Consider the following 10,000-nt stretch of genomic DNA (forward strand, 5'->3'; position numbering starts at 1 on the left):
ACTGATAAGTCGCGTCAACACTACGCGAGAAAAAACGTCCTTGCTCTTGATAACTCAAGTCACTATGAGGAGCAGCGGGCGAGAATGCAATCAATTGACCTCAATTACTTGCAACAGAAGTCAAATGAATGTATTCAGGAGCGGCATGCTCCATCTAGCTTGTACACTACCTACGCGTGCTGCCAGGCCACCATGGCTGTTCCTCAAAGTTACTCTACGCGTTTTGTGCCGAACGGATCGTCGCCTGCACGGAGAAGCGAACTCGCCAGCCGAATTGTTGCGCAGAAAAACTACCTTTCCTACTGTAGGGATCCCCTGGAGTGTGGCGGGGCGATTTCCCTACAGCAGCCTTCCCAGTGCCTTCCGACCGCGCCATCACAGCAGGGAGGCAGAGCTTCCATGTTTTTTGATGAGGAGCGTTTCGATGAGACCCGTGTAGTGTTCATCAACGGTGAGCCACACAAAGTAAGCAGTGGTCACCAGAGCGAACGTACGCTCTACGGGTTGGACTCTCCAACCGCTGCCATTCGAGATGTAGTGGTGGCCGCTGCTGCAAACCAAGCCAAGAAATCGAATGCCGTATCTTCCTCAGGAGGAGCACGAAAAAGACTGTATGGACCCCAGCAGCAGAGTTCTACCACCAGACATGTTGCCGAAGCCAAGAGGCAAAGCGTTGGAAGCAATGGAGCATGCAAAGAACAGCACGGAAAGGGTAGTACCTCCCCTGACAGATATCGTGACTACCTTTCTCCATCTGGACGGGTCTACCGCCTTTTCCGTCTCCACAAGCGGCACCTTCCACCCATCGGGGAAAGTGAAAAAGCGAAAGGCTTCTCAATCCATGCGAACGGTGCGAAGGAAACATCACGAACTAAACAGCCAAGGAATCGCGGGTCAGCTGAATGTGACCGTGAAATCAACGGCAGGTGCGAGGTGAGGGAAGATCAAGTAGCAGCAGACCACCCCAGCAGCGGGTGGAAGCCGGTAAAAGATGGCAAGGTAGCGTCACCTCTGCGGAAAGGGCGCATAACAAAGCCGCACAAGTCTCACAAAGCTTCGAAAAATGTGCGAGGCAAACACAACGGACGGCGTCAGCTTGACGCTGCCTCTCATCAGAACAGTTGCGCCACAAAACATAAATGCAGACGCTGCCAACATAGTTTGAGCTCAACATCTCCAAGAAATGCGCCATCTGAGTCCTCGTCGTGGTTGCTTTCTCCATCAGCGAGCCCATTTGAAGATATCGCGGACACGCGCACAGGCGGTCATGAATGTGATGGCGCTTCATCATGCAGGGAGCGTCGCCAGCGTTCCCATGACCATCATGGTGCGTTGCAGAACGACAGAGAAGATCGCCGGCTTCCACCAATCGGAGGGGACCAGTGGCACCGTCCAGCGCCCCCTCCACCTTTGCATCGCTCCAGTCGCCCGCGTGATGCGCATAGGCGCAGACGTCAACACCACGAAGGTGGGAGGCACATCACGAAACAAAGAGGAAGCCGTAGCGATGTTCTTTCGGACTCGAGTGAACTCTCGTCATCGCTTTCTGACTCTGCCGTTTGTGTGTGGTCCTCTTTGTCTAGTAGCATCGATAGGGCGAGTGACACGTCCGACTGCGTGGTCATGGATAAGCCGCAGCGGAGTCCACCGGAAGAGCACTGGCAACGGAGGGGCACTGCACGACACAGACGCGCGGGAAGTGCATCGCCGCTTCTTTCGGAGGGCGATGGCAAGGATCAAGCGTTGCTTGGATGCTCAAGGAGCTGCTCGAGTGACAGAGACCCGGAGTGGGAGGATGCGGACTCTACTTCATCTCCCTCCTCGTCCACGTCGCTGTCATCTTCGGAGCTGAGTTCAACTTCAACGTGGAGTGCTGAGGTGCGGAGGCCACGAGGCCGCGACGGTCGCCAACGTCATCGCCGCAGCGCTTACTCACCTCCATCTCCGTCGCGCAAGGGAAGAAGGCCGGGGGCGAGGGGTTCTGCATCAAATCGTCATCGAAGGCGCGATGGGGACAAGGCGCGGAACACGAGGAGACCCATCCGTTCATCATCCTCGCCGAGCTCGTCAAGTGATGATTCTGGTTCAGACAGGAGCCCCGGCAAATCTCGGGCGCGCTCCAGAGTTGCCCAGGCGACACAGCGACGGCCCCACTCACGTACTCTACCGCCCATCGTCCACGCAGTTGTCCCAGCTCACCTGCCAGGGGTGCTGCCACCTTTGATGGAGGAGGTGCTGGCAAGTACGCGCTATGCTACGTCTGCGGCAACGCCGCTGGCACAGAGACTACAGATAGCCCAGGCGACTGACGCCACCCACAGCTGCGGGAGCCCGGCCGTCCCGCCACCGCGCTTAGAGCAGGGTACAGCTGGCAAAGGAGTAGGCCAGTCCCACGACACCGTTGACTCGACGCAGCGCGCGCACCAGAAGATGTCCACATCTCCGCTGCAGGTGAACCGTTTCGGTGACTTGGTGACCCCGTCTGCCGCGTTATCTGGTCCCGTCTGCACGTCGGCACAGGCTGACGACAGCGACAAGGGGGCCTCGCCCCAACAGCAACCGTCTCACAAGACGGGGGGCCCGACACCATCACCGGCAACGGAGCCGCTGGACTTGGACTACATTACAGAGCACGTGCTAAGGGTCATTCAGAACCGTTTGGCCGGCAAAGACAACGCGCACGAGGACGACGCTGCGACAGCGTTGCGCAAGCGCGAGGCAGCGGGGCGCGAGCGTGCTCGTCAGGAGGAGGTAAGAGAGGCGGTGAAGCGGGCAGCCGAGCAAGCGCGGCTGCGTGATCTTCTTCGAGAGGCCCAGCAAGAGGCACGCCAGGCGCGAGGAGAGCAGCTATCCTTAAGCAGTCTAACGGACTCGCTGCGGTTTGTGCTCGCACAGATCACCCGTCTTATGGAACATGGCGACGGCGCCGGTGATGACACGGCGCAGCTTGGCCTAATGCACAAGGCCACACATAAGGACGGCAACCCATCAACGGCGGTTGGGACGCTGAACTCAAGCACACTACTTTACGGTGCTGCTGGGCACGATGCAATGACGCCGCCGGATGCAGGCGCTAGTGGTGGTAGTGGAAGTAACACCGGAGATACGGCCGTAGCGGTCGAGGGCGGCCACGCACCGTCTTTGCCCGATTCGGCCCTGGATGCAGCGACGCTGCAGCGGCTGATTACAGAGCTTCGACGACGACGTCACGGCCACCAACTCGAGCTGCGCCTCCAGCGGCAGAGGGAAGAGGCGGAGGCCAAGGCGTTGGAGGCAGCTCAGCAGCAGCAGCAGAAGCAAGAACTCGATGAGCTTGTCGCCAATGAGCATCAGGCCCGCGCCAGTCTGCACAGAACTGAGGAAGAGGCGTTGGACGAGGTGCTTGTCAGAGCTGCGTCGGCTCTGGAGGAGGCCATCGGTAGAATGATGGGGGCCCAGTTTAGGGCCCGCATGCTACTGTGCGAGGAGGAGTTCAACAAGCGCACAGAGATCGTCGTCACCGAGGAGGAAGAGGCAGCCGACTTCTGGCATTTCGCCGCGGATCTTTGGCAGGCTGCCGAAGACGCGGAGGCGGAAAGACTGCAGGCGGAGGCTGAGCGCATGGAGGAGGAAGCTGTAACCGCGAAGATTTCCAAGGGTTGCAATGGGTTAGGCCAGCGCAGCAGCGGCAGCGGCACTCAGTCCACCGCTGGCGTGGAGAAGATTGTGCTGTCGAACCTCATTCCTGGTCAGCTGCTCGGCATCAAGGGAGGGAAGTCCATCGAAAATGGCGGCAAGATCCGCCTTATAGGCGATCCGCACGTCGAAGCCGTGGAGGCGCATGCGCGGGAGCGCCGCCGTCTTGATCGTCTGCGCCAGCAGCGGCTTGCCTCCGGTTTGCCATCGCACCCTGGGACGAACAAAGCCAACGACGCAGGCGGCAGCCGACTTTCCAGCCGTCAGCCTTCGACGGTGCGCACGGGCTTCACCGGCGGTGCTGTCAGTGCGCTGAAGCCTTACAGTCGAGCATCGTCGCACAATTTTCCAGTGTTGTCGCCTGGCCGGCTTTCACAGGACGAGAGTAATCGAGTTGGCGAGCGGTCGTCAAGCCAAAGCCGCCTGCCTAGTCGGTCGAACTTTGTGTCGGACGGCGATGTCGACTTGGAAGTCTACGGACGCCAAGTTGAAATGATGTCCAAGAGGCGCAGCCGCCCCTCGTTGCCGACTTCTGCGCGAGGCACCCCCGTGAAGGGCAGCGCTGAAATTGCCACCAGGCCATACAATAAGCGGCCTAGCGAGGGGCTGCTGTTCATGGACATGTACTCCTCGGAGGTTGGGCACTAGACGACGACGCAAAACTGCACGTGTACCGTCAGCCCCCGAAACGCACTGCCTTTCGTGCGATTCACTCATTCTTTCATGTTTTCGTACCATGCACGGATCGGCCAGTCGGCCTGCTCTCCCTTCCACCATGGTTTCTTTTTCACCGGATGTATAGTCGCGTACTGGGCAATGTGGCTCTGTTGCTGTTCTGTTTTTTTATTCTCTTGCCTTCACCCCCCTCACTCCTCTACTGACGAGGGACCAACGCCCCGCAGTGCGTGGCATCGCAGGGCCCAGTGCACCCCCCCTCCCCCTACTACCTATCCCCTGCCAATGCTCCATCGCTTCTCGTGGTGGCGGGGTGTGGGGTCCTGTGCGGTGCTGCGTGGGAGCGAGCTGCGGAGGCGAACACGCTTCTGCGATCGATATGATGGGCGGAGTGTCGGCGTGGCTCGAGCGCATCCCACCCCCGGCCCTCGCACTGCCTAGTGGCGTGGGGACTGCCTGACCGGGGAGCGGCTGCGAGGCGACATGCGAGGCGGCGGATTTGTAGAGTCTGGGGGCAGAGGGTGTGCTGCGATGACTGGGTCCGCATTGCTGTAGCGCGCGTGTCTAGGGCTGCCTCGCGCGACGTGGTGGGGGCGTGTGGCAGGGCCGCGGTGGTGGTGGTGGTGTCGAGGGGAGCACTGACCTCATGCTGTATGGCAGAGGATGGTCACGCTGGGTAATAAAACAAAAACGCGTTTTAGCTCCTCTACGTCCCTCGTCCTTTTGATTTTTTTCTGTCCATATTCCCTCAGCCGCCTTCGAAAACAAAAAAAGGAAGAGTGACGGTGGGCGGGGCTTACCGGGCGCTTCGCCTGTGTAGGGTGCCGTGCCATACCGATGTAAACGTAGTACTGATGCTACTTCATGTAGAAATAACGACAACAACAAGAGGGAAACAGGGCGCTGCTTTGCCTTTTTTATTTTTTTGTATTTTTCCCCGCTAGATGCCCTCCCCCTCTCCACCTCATTTCTCTTTTCGTTTTTGTTGTGTTGGTGGGAGGTACTCACCAGCCCTTCCCCCTCCCCCTCCCCCCGTGTGTGTGTGTGTGTGCTTGCGTGCCATGTTCTTCCTGTTTGTTTGCCCTCGCTGTCTGTATTACTATTCCGTTGTTTTTCTGTTGGAAGGTTTTGTTGTTTTGAGTTTTTGTTCGCTCCTCTTGTCGATGTCGTTGCCATCGTGTCTCCGTTGACGCTTCCCCTCCCTTCCCCCCTCTGACGTCCTTGCCTGTCTGTCTGTCATTGATTCTTCTTCGTTTGATTTTGTCAGTTCTGGGCCGCATGGGTGTTGCCCCTGCGCGACAGGCTTACACGTCTGCTTTTCGTTGGTTTCTGGCTTGCCCCCCATCTTTGACGATGGGTCAACGCCCCGCAGTGCGTGGCATCGCAGGGCCCAGTGCACCCCCCCTCCCCCCACTACCTATCCCCTGCCAATGCTCCATCGCTTCTCGTGGTGGCGGGGTGTGGGGTCCTGTGCGGTGCTGCGTGGGAGCGAGCTGCGGAGGCGAACACGCTTCTGCGATCGATATGATGGGCGGAGTGTCGGCGTGGCTCGAGCGCATCCCACCCCCGGCCCTCGCACTGCCTAGTGGCGTGGGGACTGCCTGACCGGGGAGCGGCTGCGAGGCGACATGCGAGGCGGCGGATTTGTAGAGTCTGGGGGCAGAGGGTGTGCTGCGATGACTGGGTCCGCATTGCTGTAGCGCGCGTGTCTAGGGCTGCCTCGCGCGACGTGGTGGGGGCGTGTGGCAGGGCCGCGGTGGTGGTGGTGGTGTCGAGGGGAGCACTGACCTCATGCTGTATGGCAGAGAACGGCCAGGTTGGAAAGCGAGACAACAGGCTGCTATGTGTCTGTGCAGTGAGAGAGGAATCGTTACGGCCCTCATAATTGACGCCTTCACAGCTCTTCGCGACTGCACACGTTTCTCTCCATTGGTGTTCGTGTGTTATTTGTGTGGCAAATACAGAATCCAAGGAGAGAGATGAGAGCACGTTCACTTTCTCCTCCTCTGGTGCACGGTCGGCTCAGGCATGACACACCGCTCTTCTTGTGCTTCTTCTGCCTCCCCCCTTCCCCCAGGCAGTGGTGCGCTGTCTCCCCGAGCCGATGATGCGGCTCGAAGAGTGGCGGAAAGCAGGGGAGGTGGGGGAGGAATGGACAAGGAGCGGCGAGGATGATGGAGCGGGCAGCGGCAAAAGAGAGACAGAGTGAGAGGTTTGCGGGGACCCGCCGTGTACGTGCCCGTGTGAATTCGACTGTGGAGAGACGAGGCGAAGACGAAAAAAAGAAGAAGCGCAAAAACACTTTCGAATTTCTGTTTAACAGGAGGTGAACGTAGACCGTGTCCCCCCCCCTCATCCCCAACAACAACACACACACACACACACACACACACACACGCAGTAGCTTAGTCATCAGCGGGCAGAGCCCCTAGCACGGTTGCTCCGGCCGTTCTCTCTCGATATCATTGTCTCTCGCTTCGCGCATGCGTGCTAGAGGCACTCCCCCTCTCGTCATTGCGTCGTGCGAGTGTCGTGGCGACACCCTTGCTCTGCGCCTTTTTTTTCCCTGTGTGTGCCTGCTGCGTGGGCTTGTGTGCGTCTTTACTCTTCTCGGTAGCACTCTGCAAGGCGTTCGTCGTCTTTGCTGCGCGGCCCATCAGCTGATCGCTTATGTTCATCACTTAATGAACCGTGCCCTTGCCCCCTCTTTTTTTCCCGCCATTTCCTCGCATCTCCTTCCTCGTGTGGCAACGCCGTATTCCCGCCACCTACGACCCCCCCCCTCTCTCGCAATATGGCGTGCTGCTTCACGGACACCTACCCCACCCACATACACACAATCGCCCATGCATGCACAAGGGGAAGAGGGAGACACGGCTCGGACTTGTCTGTACACACACGCCGGCGTGCTCGGCTGTAGAGGTTCCACCTCCCTCCTCTTTCTCCCCTATTTACATTTTCTTTTAGGGGTGTGGACTCCTGCGCTTATCCTTTTCTGTGCACACCTTTTCTCACCGCCGGCACAAAGTCCACGCCCATTCTTTTCACCCACGTACACGCCCCCGCTCCCCGAAACAGCGTACAAACACGTAAACATTTAACACGTGATACTAAAGCAGCAGTGACACACACACACACACGAAAAGCGAGACGCCCCCTCCCCCACCACCTCCAGGAGATTTGAATCCCCCCCTAGGTGAATCAAGGAAGCAAGCGAGACACAAGAACGCAAGAAACACGGAATCGGCGACGCCGAAGGTGACGAGGGTCGTGATGCAGACTTTGTTCTTCCCTCCTCCTTTTGTTTTGTGTCTTCTCTCTCCGTCTCTCCTCTGCAGTCATTGATTCGCCTGTCTCGTGTGTCTTTGTGAGTGGTGCCTTCTTCCGCCTTGTAAACCTAATCAGCCATCGGTTGCACCGTCTCCTCCTCCCCCTCTTCCCCACCCCCTCACACACGCACACACGCACACCACACACACACCACCGACGGCAACGTCGACTCCTCTTCCTTTCTTTGTTTCGGTGCGCCTCTCTCTCCCAGTGCGTGCCCGCTTCTTGCACGCCGTCATCATGCGCGGCGGTGGATTTGGCCGTTATGGGTACGAGAAGCCGCAGCCAGGTCTGCAGTTTCACTCGTACGACGATGCCACCTACCCGCCCCGCGCCTACCGGTATCATATTCAGCAAGCCATGCCCTCACCCGCGACGCCCCGATCGGCCGGAAGCGGCAGCAGCGGCGGCGGTGGCGCTGGTGCAAGCCCCACCTACAGCGCAGAGGCGCAGGTGGAAACCACTATTGTGCTTCCGACCATCGATGCAGATGCCACGTGCGGTCCCTTCGTCAGGCCTGGAAATCCCGGCGGCAACTCGGCAATGTCAGCAGTGTCTTCGTCGGTCGGCCATGTAAGGGGGTCGGTGTCATCGGTGGCGTCAAGCAGCACAGAGGGCGGATTCGGCACAGGGGCCGGCGGTGGTGCGGACGTGGAGCGGCGCCCACCGCCGCGACTGCGGTACTTCTTTGAATGCTTCGTTCCAGACGAGGACGCCACTGATGCGCAGTCCTTGAGTGAGGTGTGGCGGCACATGGAGCCCCTCAATCCTTTCCACTACCGCAAGTTGTGGTGCGGCGTCGACGGCGCCGTTGCCGCGTCGACAACGGCCGCCGGCCCGGCATGGGTGAAACCAGAGTCACCTGCTGAATGGAATGCTTTTACTGACGGCGACTGTCTCACCGACAGCAGTGCCTCAAAGGCGGAGGACAGTGCGGTGAAGAAAGAGGCGCAGGATGGGGCACTGCCGTGTTCACTCGCGCGGGTCGGCGGTGGCGCTCTTACGACTCGTGCAGTCCAAAATGCACTCCAGCGTACGCTGCGTGCCGTTGGGCTACCAGACGAGCTCAGCTGCATGGTGATGCTCTCAGCCCGTATCTCACCTGGCGCGCGTCTCACGCGCAAGCAGGAGAAAATACTTAGACTGCGAGTGCAGCGCCGCCCTGCACCTCCACGGCCGATCCGCCGCGGAGCGAAAGTGTTTGTGCCTGTCCCTGCCGTCCTCGGTAGTGTCACGGAGAACGGGATGCCTGTAGGAAGCACCAGGGGTGGTGGCGGCCTCCTTGATGTGACGGCGCTGGGACCGCGCGTGATGCGTCTGGCTCCCGCTGGCTTCGCTGACGCGGCGGCCGGCGTCGGCAGCGCAGGGTACTCCAAGGTGCCGTCTGCGGTTTCAGTCATGGGCGAGTTCGCCTTTGATGACGACGACGAGGGCGAGAAATACTTACACAGCGGTCGTCACACCGGTATGAAGCGCGGCCGCCATGACGTGGAGGATGAGCGGCTGGACGACGGGGATGTTCCGCTTATCAACTCTGGTCGATGGGGTCTGGATGGTAGCGCCAGCGGCGGTGGGGGTGGTTCAGCCGGTGTCACCGCCGTTGTGGGTGCGGCAGGTGGCGCTGTGACGGCCCAAGGAGACGAGGTCGAGGAAGACCACGATGAAGAGGATGTCTTCTCCACTGGCATGGTCGACGACGATGACGACGAGAATATGGGGAGCGAGGACGACGCGCAAGAGGACGGGGAGAGCTTTGGCGGTGGTGACGACGGCGATGACAGTTTTTAAAAACAGAAGGAGGGCGTGTAGGTCTGCAGCGGCCGCACTCACGCCCACACGCGTTTCACATGTACGAGAGGTCGCTGCCAACGCCCCCTCGACACGGAGAGACGGATGATGTGTAAGACGTTTAATACTGAGCGTGATCGCGAGCCCAGGTCACGGTGCGCTGTGCGCTGTGCCTGGCGGCTGGAGCGGGAACCCTCTCCCCTCTCCACAAAAAATTATTGTGGCCTTTGGGGCGCTGTGGCGGTCAGAGAACGGAGAGCTGCGAGAGGGGGCTGCGCGGGGTGGGTGGGTGGGGGAGCTGTGAACACAGACCGGAGGGGTGCGAGGGGGGGGGCGCACGGCGGTGCCTTTTTCTTTTTTTGTTCTGTTTTCGTTCTCCTTGGTGAGGACGTCGTGGTTTGTATGACCCATCGAGCGCTCATCAGCCATGCTCGCTGATGCGACCGTCCCGTTGTAAAGAGATTCGCCGTCGTCGTCGTCTCCCCCCTCTCCCTTTCTCTCTTTGCCTTGCTTGTTTCGTCGACAGCGCATC

The 10,000-nt window shown here is 59.5% G+C and overlaps 2 protein-coding genes across 2 annotated transcripts; both read left to right on the forward strand.

Moving 5' to 3' along the window:
* Window positions 1–84: 84 nt before the first annotated feature.
* On the forward strand, window positions 85–4,323 carry LMXM_11_0940 (hypothetical protein, unknown function; the record flags this gene model as incomplete). Its single annotated transcript, XM_003873016.1, has 1 exon — window positions 85–4,323. One exon carries the CDS (start codon window positions 85–87, stop codon window positions 4,321–4,323), a length of 4,239 nt encoding a protein of 1,412 aa, XP_003873065.1.
* A 3,900-nt stretch (window positions 4,324–8,223) lies between these two features.
* Window positions 8,224–9,468, forward strand: LMXM_11_0950 (conserved hypothetical protein; the record flags this gene model as incomplete). Its single annotated transcript, XM_003873017.1, has 1 exon — window positions 8,224–9,468. The coding sequence occupies one exon, from the start codon at window positions 8,224–8,226 to the stop codon at window positions 9,466–9,468; it is 1,245 nt and encodes a 414-aa protein (XP_003873066.1).
* Between the last annotated feature and the right edge of the window lie 532 nt (window positions 9,469–10,000).

The sequence above is a fragment of the Leishmania mexicana genome, chromosome 11 (genome assembly GCF_000234665.1).
Source record: "Leishmania mexicana MHOM/GT/2001/U1103 complete genome, chromosome 11".
Taxonomy (NCBI): Eukaryota; Euglenozoa; class Kinetoplastea; order Trypanosomatida; family Trypanosomatidae; genus Leishmania; species Leishmania mexicana.